General features: G+C 40.7%; 1 protein-coding gene across 1 annotated transcript; it reads right to left on the minus strand.

Annotated features, from left to right (window-relative positions):
- Positions 1–109: 109 nt before the first annotated feature.
- On the minus strand, positions 110–6,660 carry prlhr2a (prolactin releasing hormone receptor 2a). The gene is made up of 3 exons (XM_086313863.1): positions 6,440–6,660; positions 4,410–4,890; positions 110–2,646 (listed from the first exon to the last, which is right to left on the minus strand). The coding sequence occupies exons 2-3, from the start codon at positions 4,868–4,870 to the stop codon at positions 2,010–2,012; spliced, it is 1,098 nt and encodes a 365-aa protein (XP_086169989.1). The 5' UTR covers positions 4,871–4,890; positions 6,440–6,660; the 3' UTR covers positions 110–2,009.
- Between the last annotated feature and the right edge of the window lie 6,565 nt (positions 6,661–13,225).

Below are 13,225 nucleotides of genomic sequence, written 5' to 3' on the forward strand. Positions count from 1 at the left end.
TTGTGTGTTTGCAAGTAATATACAACACAACTAAATGAAATATTTACATAATTATTTAGCTCTCAGCGAAGGTTCTAATTGCACTAACAATTCCAGATGTTCGGTGTCTTCCAATTTCTGGCAGGTTTATTTTTATGCTTCTTATCTCCATACCTACGAGGATGAAAAAGCAATGTAGCCATGGTAACATACATAGCATGTTTTATTGTACACGCTGCCTGACTTTTATCCAGAACAATAACATTGCATTTGAGCGTGTTTACTTTTTCACAATATTCTCAGTCTTTTGCGTTGTTCTCGGCAGTTACAGCATTGTAAATGTAAATGGGTAGGAAGTGTACATATATTTCGAGCCTTTACAGTTTAAATGGCAGAAAATCACCTCAAGCTGTAGCGATCAGAGTTCAGGCATATGGTAGCACTCAAACAATCAGCAGCTGTTGATAAATAATAAGCACTTGAACACGTACGAATTGCTGTGAATATGCCAAGTAAGAGTTGGGCACGTGGGGATTCAAAACAGACGGTGGAGAAAGCTGGGATGCCACGAAAGCTGAGGGCAAAGCCATCACGCGCAAAACTGGAGAATATATATATATATTTATATGAAATATCTTCAAATGTATTTGCACGCCATTGCAAGCAATCATACTCACTTTTAAGGAACTGACTGTTATGACCCTAGATCACACGAACTGCAGCCAATTGAACTTTTCACATACGTGGCGCCCTCTAGAGGTGAAGCACTCTTATTAAGCATTAAGCGCTCTTAAATATGTTTCAAATCCTTCATAACTTATTGGAAACGTGATCTATTTGACATTATTTCATTAAAGACTTTAGATGTTCCTCACCCAGTACCAAGTCTAGTAACTTTACGTTTCATACTTTCCATTTTATTTACATATGATGCTGAACAACAATAATCTTATGTTTACAGCCTCTTCTCTTGCATGAATGATAAATAAATGAGTTGGGACTGAGCTCCTTAAAATTCATATCTATAATATTTGCATTTTACTGTATTTTTGTGAAGAGGACATGTTTTCATAAAATCCTAGATTTTAAAAAGATGCCAAAAGTAAATCTTACTCTTCTTCTTTTGGATGCTCCCTTTAGGGGTCGCCACAGCAGATCTCCCTCCATCTCATCCCCAGCATCCTCTGTCACGGTTGATCTGATCTTGTCTCTTTCCTCCTGTCTTACAGCTCCATCTTTAATATCCTTTGTCCAATATATCCACCATCTCTTTTTTGCACATGTCAAACCCTCTCAAGCCCTCTCGAGCTTGTCTCTCTCTAACTCTGTCTGCTCATTTCTAATCCTGTCCCTCCTGGTAATTCTTTTCTTAGCATCTTCAATTCTACCACCAGCTCAGCCTCCTGTCTTTTTGTCACCAGCACGTCTTCAAACCACACATCATAGCAGGTCTCACTGCCATCTTGCAAACTTTCCTTTTCACTCTTGCTGTTATCCTTCTGTCACGAACCAGGGACAACACAAAGCAAACATCACATCTGTAGTGCTCTTTCTCTACATGAAGTCATGTTGCTGCTCACTTATCATCACCTTTTTTTCTCAGCCTAGCCTCAACCAGTCTTTCCCATCTCTTCATGGTGTGGCTCATGAGTTTTATTCCTCTACAGCTCTGCACATCACCCTTGTTCTTGAAAATCAGTACCAGTAAACTTATTTCCTGTTCCTAAAGCATCGTATTGTGTTAAACAATCCTGGAGAGTTTGAAAAGAGGAGTGATGGAGCATATCTCTGGATTGTAATGCTATATCTCTGTCTGATCAACAACACAGGGACATGTTTGACAGTATCCTACTAATTTAGTTTGTATATCATATGGATGCCGGCTAAGAGCTGGATCATCATACATTAGACTCCTACCCTATCCCATCTATGCCTAGGCTGCTCTAATTCTGACTGTTTTAAATATTATCACTGCTTTACCAAAATGAGATGAGTGTGGGTACCCAGTTTCAGCTTAAAACACAAAAGCTTCACAATACCACACTGGCTGTGGCGCAGTTGTTGGCTGAGATGCCAATGCGACGGCGGCACGTGAACATTTTGCGAAGCTCAGCTCGAAAGCGGTCGTGCAGCCAGGCGTAGAGGAAAGGGTTACAGCAGGATGAGCTCATTGCGCACAGATGGCAAAGCAGCTGAATGAGTAGAAAGTACTGCTTGTCGATCAGATCGATGTCAATGTCACGCAGGACATTGAACACGCTGATGGGCATCCAGCAGATGCCAAATGCCGCCACCACCAGGGACACCAGACGGAAGGTCTTGCGTTTGCGAACGCGCTGAGCCTCTGCCTGGCTCTCTGTGTGGTGGCCGGGTATGACGCAGTTCCGCAGTTTGACGGAGATGCACAGGTAAGAGATGCAGAGGGCCGACAGAGGCAGGACATAGGTGATGAAGAGAGTGCTGTAGGCGTAGGCCAACCGCTGCCTCTCCTGGCCCATCCAGAACTCCTCACAGATGGTGAAGCCTTCATTTTTAAATTCCACGTGGTAGGTGTGAGCCACAGCCGGGGCCACCAGACAACAGGACAACAGCCAGATCCCAGACAGGAGGTAGGTGCACGCCAAGACCGAGATCCGCTTTTTCAAAGGGTGCACCGTGGCATAGTATCTGCGGAGTCCATGAGTAAAAAGGAGCAAAGGAAATGTGGATAGAAAATGATGGAATCAGTAATTGGCAGGGGCAAAGACAAACAACATTTACCAGTCAATATGAGCGACAGTAATCAGCGCACAAATTACCATATGCTGTTAAGGACAGCGGATAATACAGGCTGAAAAATGGCAGCAGCACAACATCAATACTAAATTGTCTGTTACCAGGAAAGTAACATGTTTTAAGCTTCACAAATAATAAATCAAATTCAGCTCTGTCACTGCAACCAAGGTGAATGGATAAGCCTAGATGTGTGCTGGGTTACTGAAACAGACACACGAGTCCGACAGAGCTTCACTTAACAATAATGTCCTCATTCAGACAGACTTACATTTAGGTAGCACTAAACTGATTGAATTAGTGCAGAATATTTAGACTAGTAGAGTAGCTTCAAATGTCTTTCCTTATTTTCTGTCATATGTGCAACAACAGCAGATGTTGACAATAAATAAACAAGCTCAAAGCTCAAGCTTGGATCCCTCAGTTTTACACAGAGTTATATTCAGTTTTTCTACTCTTGCTCTGTAAGACATTAGTGAAAGTACAGTCATCGTAGGCAGACAGCTCTGTCTGTGAGCGCAGAAGCCCCGCCCACCTGCCTTTCAAATCTGGTGTTTAAGAGCCAGATCAGAAGTTCCACAGTTGCACCTCAATGTAGTCGTTTTTTGTGTTAGCTGTAAAATCAATAAAGATTGTTTTTCTCCTTGATTGTGAATACGACCCAGTTTTGAGGGCAGATGACTCAAAACGAATACAGGTTGAAACAAGGTGTGGTATAGGGTAATTAAGGATTATTTTGAACTGTGAATCATGCAGAGCTGCTTAAGAGCATGATAGGTCTACTTTACAAAGCAGTGAAGTTGTACATCAATAGTAGGTGATGCGCACTTTAGCTAAAACCAAATAATTTAATACTGTATTGCATTTAGGGAGATACCACTGTGTTCTTTGTAAGTTCTTGTCATGAATGACCTTCACCTGTTTTAGATTTGAGGGTCTGCCTTTTTGTCGCAGTGACCACCTGCTTGATTTAAAGTCTCAGGTTTTGGACTTTCACCCTTCTCTGGTGTTTCTGGTCCTCTGTCTTTTGAGCCATTATGCACATTCATGTCATGTTTGCACTTAAGAAAAAAAACAATCTTTGTTGGTTTTACAGATGACATAAAAACTCACCACATCAAGGTGAATTTGCATCTGAAGCCGGAAACTTGTTCACTAGGTCCTTCACACAGCAGCTAGACTGATGCGTGGTGTAGCATGGCAAGGTAGACACAGGTGTTATTGATAACAATCAGTTAGGGTGCCATGCTATTTAGTGTTTCACAGTCATTCAAGCAAACAATCAGAATCAGAATCAGAATACTTTATTGATCCCTGGGGGAAATTATTTACAAGCAAGTAGCAGGGGGTCCTGAACCATCAAAATAGTAATTACAATTACCGTTTATCCTGCCACTGCATGTCAAAACAGCGGCTGCTGAAAGTGTCTATTTTCTTTGAGACAACAGTCATTGTTAGGTGTTGTGTGCAAAATGAATGCTATATTTAGCTTTGTTTTTGAGGGATAACTAGAGCTGGTTTACAAACGCTTCATGATGAAAAGTTTTTTGTCCTTGTTTGTACATTGTTTCTCACAGACACAGCATGCTGCATGCCAGCGAGATGCTGGAGGTTTACTTACAGTTTTTCCCACTGCATTCTGACTCATTGTGACTTACCTGTCTACACCAATGGCAGTGAGGGTGAACACTGACACGTACACCGTCACCGGCTGTATGAGGTACACCAGGTAGCACATGAAGCGACCAAACACCCAACCGTGTGGGTTGAAGGCGTAGGCCAGCGTGAAGGGGACACACGTAGCACACATCAGCATGTCAGAGAAAGCCAGGTTTCCAATGAAAAAGTTGGTGACGTTGTGCATCTTGCGAGTGCGGCAGATGACATAGAGGAGCAGGTAGTTGCCAAAGACGCCCACCAGAGCCACGAGGGTGTAGCAGGGAATGATAAGCAGCTTGAAGGACTGCAGCAGCTCCACGCCCGCAAACTGGGGGCTGCGCTTGGAGGAGCTGTTCTGCAGCGCCACCTCAAACACCTGACCAGAGTCGTTTCCATTTGCAGCTTGTGTCACACACGGAGGGGTGAGCTCAGCTGCCCACCCACTGCCCGAAACCTCCATCCTGAAAGGATGGTGTGAGCCTACAGAGATGACATCATAAACAGAGTCAAGTACAGTTCAACATGCACAGTGAAATGTCAAATTTGGCCAAGGGAGACATGTGCAAACAAGAACAGGCAAAGTGATTGAGAACGCTTTTCCTTTTATTACAGGCCTGCAGACAGGCTGAGCAGCTTCATGAGCCTTTGTCCAATTATTTTTCTTGTCCTTGAAGTAAATGATTTTTTTCCTCCTGTGTAGCTACAAAAAACAAGAAACCCACTATGCTGAAAGCAAATTCCTTTTATTAGACTACGGTGACAATTTACTGACTAACTACATGCAGAAACCAAAATGAACTGGGGTTATTACTTCAGTGTAACTCAGACGAGTAGGGCCTAGTCATTTCCCAGTCAGTTCCACAAAACTTCCATGCAAACACTCAATATCAAAGCAAATGCTGCTGGATGACTCACGCCATTATCTCCCCATGCACCATGTATGTGCAGTGTTTATGTGGTCAGCACAAGAGGTGTTGGTCCCTGTTAAATCAGTTCAGCATATATACTCAAGTGAGGGAATTTAAATGATTCATGCCAAAAAAAAAAAAACAAAAAAAAAAAAAACGCAGGATAATATAAGCACTATAATAAACTCACCCAGCAAGGACACATTTGGCCAAGACTGTGTAAGAAATTTATGTTGATGAAGAAAAAACCAGCAGTGGAGGCTGAATATTTGAACTGCCAGGAAATATTACAGGGGGAAAAATGGCCAGAAGGTGCAGTGTAAGGACGGCAGTCCATCACAATATCTCAAGTAACCAGTACACAACCCCACACTGTTGTGTCTCTAAGAAAGATTAAAAATTTGGGTTGGTCTTTCTCGATTTTAGAGAATTTGCCCGATATTTTTGCCTCTGTGCTTGCTTTTGTGATCCTTAGTTAATTGTTTATATATCTGAACACCGTAGATTGCAGCAATTTATGTCCTGAAGTTACGCCACACTGTGAACAGTGGACAGAGAAAACTCACATATGAGTCGCTGTTCATCAATGGACGAGAGTGAGAGTAAATGAATGTAACACGTTTGTCCACAGGAAAAATGTTACAGGAAAAATAGGTCAGAGATTTTTGGCACAAAGCTCGTTTCCTGCGCCAAAAAGACCCGATATTTCTTTTTTATTAGTTTGTTTTAACACTCCCGTATTCCTTATGCCAAGAAAAAAAGGAGAGAAAATAATAATAACGCACGCTGGTACCAGTAGCGTGATCTCATACATTTTAAAGAACATATCACCATTTAAAAGCATTGGAAATATTTACAGTTTCAGGGTCAGCTCTGGAATACCTCGACGCAGATAAAGCGAGTGGACTGACAGCTATAAAACTGTCGGACATACCGATGACAAAACGCAAGTAATTAAAAATCCTCTAAATAACTTTCAAATGTCTCCAAGGAGAAAAAGCACGTTGCATCGTGCCTGCATCATTTCCGCTCTTCTCACACTCGACGTGCTGACTTTAGATGCAGTTAGACTTTGTCAATTTAAATTTGCACAACATTACAAGCCAAAGCAGCACACCTACCGTCTACAGATGTCTCAGTGTTCCAGCGCACGGAATATCCAGCTCGGAGCTTCTGTGCGTCTGTGGAGAGATGCGCGCTTCTCACACAAATCCACGCTTATAGGTTTACGGACACCAAGCACAGCCATGCATTCCGAATCCTTCATTAACGTGCACTGTAACAACTTCAGTTGTTTTAATTAATCAAGTGTGTGTGTGAGTGTGGGTGTGTGTGGTGATCAGCAGGTGCAGTCCGGCTGACTGGGGGAGGAAGTCTCGCTTATATATCTGCCCCAAACTTGAGTGACAGCTGTGATGACTGGACGGCGTTTCCGACGCGTCTCCTTGGAAGATGGTGTGGCCTGAAAAGCCCGAATAAAACCCTGCAGACTGTACACCTGATTTCAAAAGCAAGGACAGAGCAGGTGGTTAAAGAGACTTTGCAGCTCCATTCCTGCATGTTCTCCTGCTCCTGTAGTTTCAAGTTGCTGTGGCAGATTCTATAGCAAACATTCTCCACGGTATTTGTTGATCATTTCTATTAATGGATAATTTAAAAAATGAATAACGGTTTTATTTCCATACAATCTGTTGCATTAAGTCAAGAATGATTTATGCCCACGCCAAGACGGCTCAATATTCTGTGGAATAAGAGAAGGTTACTGCTATTATGGCGCTTGCTTGAACTATCCTCCTTTGTTATAAATATTTGTAAAAGGAACAGAGGGGCAGACTGATAAAGAGGTGGCGTAATGTGATGTCTCAGTTTTTCGTGGCCCTTGTGTGGAGAACAGTCAGAGGTGGAGGTTCTGCAAGCACGATGTTTGATTTGTGCAAACTAACTCTCGGGGGCAGAGGCGAAACGATCCGAGCTTTTTTGTTGTCATTAGCAAATTGATTGAGAATCAACAACCTGAAGCCAGCTGATCAGGGGGATCCTGGTGTGACGTCCACGGCAGATGCTGTGCTCAGTGTGTCTGGGGTTTCAAACCGTCCATTTAAAGCTAGAGAGTTTCGAGTGAGTGCGATCAATTCAGGTTAACTCTCCTCACTTTTCATTCTGCATGGAAAAATCACCATGCAGTTCCCACTCAGCCACCAGTGAGTAGTATCTGCAAAGTCAGCGTTAAGCTAGGATTTATCCTTGAGGGTCCTCAAAGTAGTCAAAACACAGCACTGAGCACCGGTATCAGAGGAATTGTGGAACTAAAGTGGAATCATCTTCAATTCTTGGTGGCATGGATTTAACAAGATGCTGGAAACATTCTTCACAGATTTGAAATAGTCAGCATCAGCACTCAGACAGGCTGTGACATTTAAACAATCCTCATTTGCTACAAAAGGGGCCCAAAGTGTGCCAAGAAAGCAGCAGCCTGAACTGTTGTTGAAGTCATTAACTGGCAAAGTACCACTGCAGGAAAATAACAAGCTGTTTTTTGGCCTTTAAAACTAAATAGGGGGGACCGGGGATAGTTGTAACATTTTTGACATTTCTGTCTGTAAATTAGAGCTATTTTAAGGTAGTGGATTCAAAATGTAATGCAAAGTATTTACATGTCGTCGCTATTAAATAGTGCAGCTATTTTCTCTGCAGCACAATTACCCTTTGCATGGTATGGTCTCAAACACAAAGAGTGAAATGTTACAATTAACCCCACAGTCTGGGTTAGTTGTAACATATCCTGGGGTAAAATGTAACACAATGAAAGCTGTGTGTGTGTGTGTGTGTGTGTGTGTGTGTGTGTGTGTGTGTGTGTGTGTGTGTGTGTGTGTGTGTGTGTGTGTGTGAGTGACAGAATGCAGAAATCAAGGTTTTGAACATATTCCAACCCCCCAAAAAAAGACAAATTATGGAATTTTCTGCAACTGAATATTTCATTAATTTTGGTTGGTCTTCCTTGAGTTTGGCCTCATTGGCTCAGTGGGCATTATAACCTACAACTCTTGCACCAACTTTGAACATAACAATGAAGCTGAAAAAATGTAGTTGTGCACCAGCACCGCAATTCCATTACTTTTTATCATGGCTTACCTTGGTGTGGTTTGCAAAGTGCTTCAGAAAGATGAGGAAATCTGTTTCGTGCACCCATCCTGATTTATTTCCACTACCAGTACTTCCTACTGGTCCATCTCTGACACAGTGGTCTGCATAATGTATGTGTTGGAACACAAACAGTGGAGGAATTGTGTTGCCAATGGCATTAACCGCATATACAAATGCGACCAGTGAACCTCTCTCTGCTGATGTCGTTGCCCCAACTTGTTTAATATAAGTTAAAGTAATAGTGTGGTTAGTTGTAACATCTGTGTTATTGTTACAACTAACCCAGACTGTTGCTGTTACAACTGACCCAGACTCCTATCCATGAACTAGCCAACATTACAGCCAACGGCTAAAACATTAGCACTAAAGACCTACACAGAATATATCCCCAACATAATTTAAGTTTGATGAGTTTAACTGCAAAGCAGATAATGCTATTAGAAATTGAAATAAAGTAGAAATACTTACTTTTTGGCATACAAATTACTTTTTTTTCATGTTAAATTGTCTGTGTTTGACAAAATGTGCTAATTTTTCACATGTGATAGCAGAACTGAATTGGGCATGTACAGGATGAATCACATCATTTGAAACTTAGCCCTGATTGGAGAAATTGGAAGTGTTACAACTGACCCACGTTACAACTATCCCCGGTCTCTCCTACCTCTTTAGGAAACTATAGGGCAGCCTTTTTTTTGGTTCGGGATAGGAAAATACTATAAGCTAAAGGAGAATATTGCAGCCATCTTTGCTATCGTTTAACAATAACGGAGACTTTCAGAGCTGTTCAGACTGAACACTGCTTTAGTTTGATCATGTCAGATTCTAACACTTGCCTGGATTTATTAAAAGGCTTTACTGTGTCTTTTCATTGAATCAATAATGAACAGATGCTGTTTAGTCAAGCGCTATAGAGTGCACCATCCCAGAAGATTGTTTCTTGTGAGAGAAGAACAACTTAACATGCATGAATTTCTTTTCTTTCTTTAATTTTTTTTCTGTCATATACTAAAACTTGCTGATGAGTGACAACCATGTGACCTTTTTTGCACTAGCAGGAATGAACAGCATTAGAATCTGTCACTGTGTTCTGAGCTTCATGGGGACTGTGTAATTTTTAGACTACTTGTCTCCACGGCCACTGCCGGTGTGAAGAAATCAAAACTTCAGACCCTGAGCAATGAATAAGAAGAAGGTATGATGAGTCACTGTGGTGTTTCACCTACCTGCAGAATTATCAAATACTTCAACCTTCAAGTTCTTTGAACTATTGCTAGGACATTTGAAATGCAATTGCAGTTTGCATGCACTCATCATGGGCACGAATGTGATGGTAATTTGGGGCTTTTACGGATTTCTGTTCATTTTCCAGGTTGGAATGATTGTTCAGTAGACATCTTTAATGAATTTATTTTGGATTTTTACTTTTGACCCTGTGCGGGTCAAAAGTTTACATACAGGCTCAAATTTATACAGACATCCCCACTAACGTAGTTAAATGTCTTTTGGCAAGTTGCACCTCGCCCAGGCATTTTTGGAAGTCAACAAAATTCTAGTATAATTCTGGCTTGTTGGCAGAATTAATAGAGTCCATGTAAACTGGCTGGTTTCCTGGCACACACCTGGCTTTTAAGTATAGTCCACAAATCTTCAGTAGAGTCGAGGTTGGGGCTTTGGAGAGGCAATTCCAGACACTAAATTGTCTTAATGGGTTTTATAAACAGCTTCCCAGATCCTCGGTTTAAACAATTGCACTTAACTGCAGTTTATTCAGATTTGACATCATTTGGCCAAAGTTTGGAAAACACAAAACAAATTGTCACCCTGAAATAAGAAGAAATTGGTTAGGATGTTCAGGAACACCCGGGAACCACCAAGGCGCAAGCCAGCCACTAACCGGAAACTGCTGGAACACCGATGTCACTGTCCACAGTGAAGTGAGATAAAGCACGCACAAAAATAACGTTTCTGGAATAGCTCAACCCTTTTGAGAATTTGTGGACTATGCTTAAAGGCTTATATTAAACAATACAATTTCACAAATACCAGCTTGAAACTTAATTAATAATAAACTTTGAAAGAAAATGATAGCATCTGGCACCTGGCAGCTTTCATCTTAGATGAATCTAGTTCATAGGCAGTGGTTTTTGTCTGTGAATTAAGGTGATCTGACCTCAATGAGTTTCAGTTGTCTTATGCAAGCAGGCTGCATGATGAGTGTTTTTTACTGATAGACTCACTGATGCAGACACAATGAGGCTTTTACAGATCAGGTCACAACTAAACAGTAACACATGAGTCGGTGCTCAGTGATGATGTTTTTTAATTTACTGCAGCCCATTGAATGTTTTAGAGCGACACTGTTAAAATATTTCTGATAACATGCTAAAAACCTCCAGTTCACCTTTACAAATATCATCGTCTGACATTTCCTGATTTTAAAAAGCACCCAAATTAGATAATAATAAATATATAATGAACTGAAGAATACCAAAATTGAAAAGAAGCAAAAAGAGCAGGAAGGAAAACTAGAACAAGATGCATGACAAAACTAAACTTTAAAAAGCACAACAACAAAGTAGCAAACTACCGTACATGAAAGCAGAGACAGAGGAACACGAGCACAGAAGGCACAAGAAAATCAAGATGCTGAAAGCACTAAGAACACAACAAAACGAGCAAAACAACAGGACCATGACCAAAGTCCTCGGTTAAATTCTATAATTTGGACACTGGAGGTGTTAACAAATGCTTTTTCAGATAAACAATGAGGCTGTATTAGTAGTTACGCACTGATATGCATTAGTATGCACAGCAATTGAGTTTCAAACAACTCCTCTGCAAAATCAGGAGACTGATCTTTGTTTTTATCACCAACTTTTTTGACTCTTTGGAGTCACCTGTCTTTAAACAGGCCATACCCCCATCGTTACCTTTAAAAAATGATGTCAACTAATGCCAAGATTTTAAATGCTCACAATCTGCAGTTCATGGCTGTATTCACAATTTTTACTGTCAGGGACAATCACACATTTCAGATAATTTCTGTGTGATTCATTCTCCACTTGAAATTATTATTATTACTGCTTGACAGTTTGACAGTAACTGTCAGGCATTTATGTTTCAATTGTGTTTTGCTCTGGTTTTGTTTGATTTTGTTCATATTTGTTCAGTGTTCATGGGTCATAACTGATCAGTGATCATCCATACGTACACATTCAAGTGGACCTGAAGACCAGGTCAGCTGAAATTATTTAACCTGGAGGTCATGAAAGACTCTCCTGGGTCTGCTCAGTGATGACTTAAAGTTACTACTAATACAAAAGTCCAAGACTTTTCTATTTGACATGATTATCTTCACTAGATAATGGCAATTTTCTCTATTTTATGTCTCACCCAGAGAAACCCACAAGGATAATAATCAGTGTAATGTGCCAGCTCAGTAATCAGGCTTATCCTGGTGCAACAATATTGTTTGATAATACATATCAGGCCCATAATGAGTTCCTTTTGTAATACAAATGAACTGCACGTGTCTATAAAACAAAGCACAAACAGTGTAAGAGGGATTTACAGATGAATTTTTATATATAAATCTCCACTGTGACTCTGAATTGGATAAGGAAAAGATGGATGGTTGGATGAATCTGCATTCATAAATCACTTTGCAAACCTTTCATAAAGGTTGTCTTTCTATAAAGAAGCACCAATTAATGTTTTTTACTCTCTTAGACAAAAGGCAGGGCTGTCCAGAACAAACAATTAATAAATCCTGAAGTTCCACCTGTTAAAAACCTGAGTGATTTCTATTAAAAATTAGATGGAAGGAAAAAATACCTTCTTCTGTTTACTCTGTGCAACTGTCAGATTTACAGTAATGCTCTTTATTCAGGATTGTCTGGATAACTGCAAGCATACTATAACGATGCCTGTAACCTATTACTAACAAAAACCTGAAACCCCTGATAGGAGTAAATATCTGCAACACTGTGTACATGCAAAAATGGTCAGATACAACTCAAAGAGGTCTAGATAGGATTTAATGGCTCAGACTCTGTGATGGTGGTGCATGTTGATTATCCTCGCTGTTCTCTCAGGGTCACCGAAATGAAAAGGGCTAGCACACTGCCTCCATTAAATACCTTGTTGTAACCTGTTACTCAGAACTGAACAACACGCACAATAATGGCATATCTCACAAATGAAAATAGGGCCCCTGAGGATATAAAGTTAGTTGGATAAAAGCCATGTGTTTTCCTTAAAAAAGAGAAAAGAAAGAAAGAAAAAAAGACATGTTTTTCATAACCAAAGAAGAAAATACCACTCATTTCAGGTAGAGGACCCGAATGATCCAACATAAACACAGACACAATACAGAAAAATTCTCTTACCTGTAGCATTGAGAAAAGTAGTTGATATTTTACATTTCAATTTCACAAATGACAACAGCGCTTCTCAGAACACGATGTTAGTTGGATAAAAGCTCCTCATTTGTCTAATCTTATCTTTCTTGTTAGCAGTCGGATATCAATTCAGTTCTTAATCGCGCAGTCGTGTCCTGAGAGCAGTGGCCAAACAACCTTCAAGGTTGTTTGTGGTGCACAATGGTACATCAGAACCTATTGAGTGAAGTGCAGATGCTTGTCACAGCAGTCAGGGTTGTTCAGCCTTGGTGAATAATAAAGGCAGCTGAAATCTGCTGAGTCTACAGCATGTTTATCAGCACAATTCAGAGTATTTTGTCTGAATGATGTTCACAGTAG

Source organism: Aulonocara sp. 'chitande type north' Nkhata Bay, linkage group LG12, assembly GCF_057382095.1.
Source record: "Aulonocara sp. 'chitande type north' Nkhata Bay isolate Kocher_YH1m ecotype deep benthic linkage group LG12, A_spYH_male_GT1.1, whole genome shotgun sequence".
In the NCBI taxonomy this organism is placed as follows: Eukaryota; Metazoa; Chordata; class Actinopteri; order Cichliformes; family Cichlidae; genus Aulonocara; species Aulonocara sp. 'chitande type north' Nkhata Bay.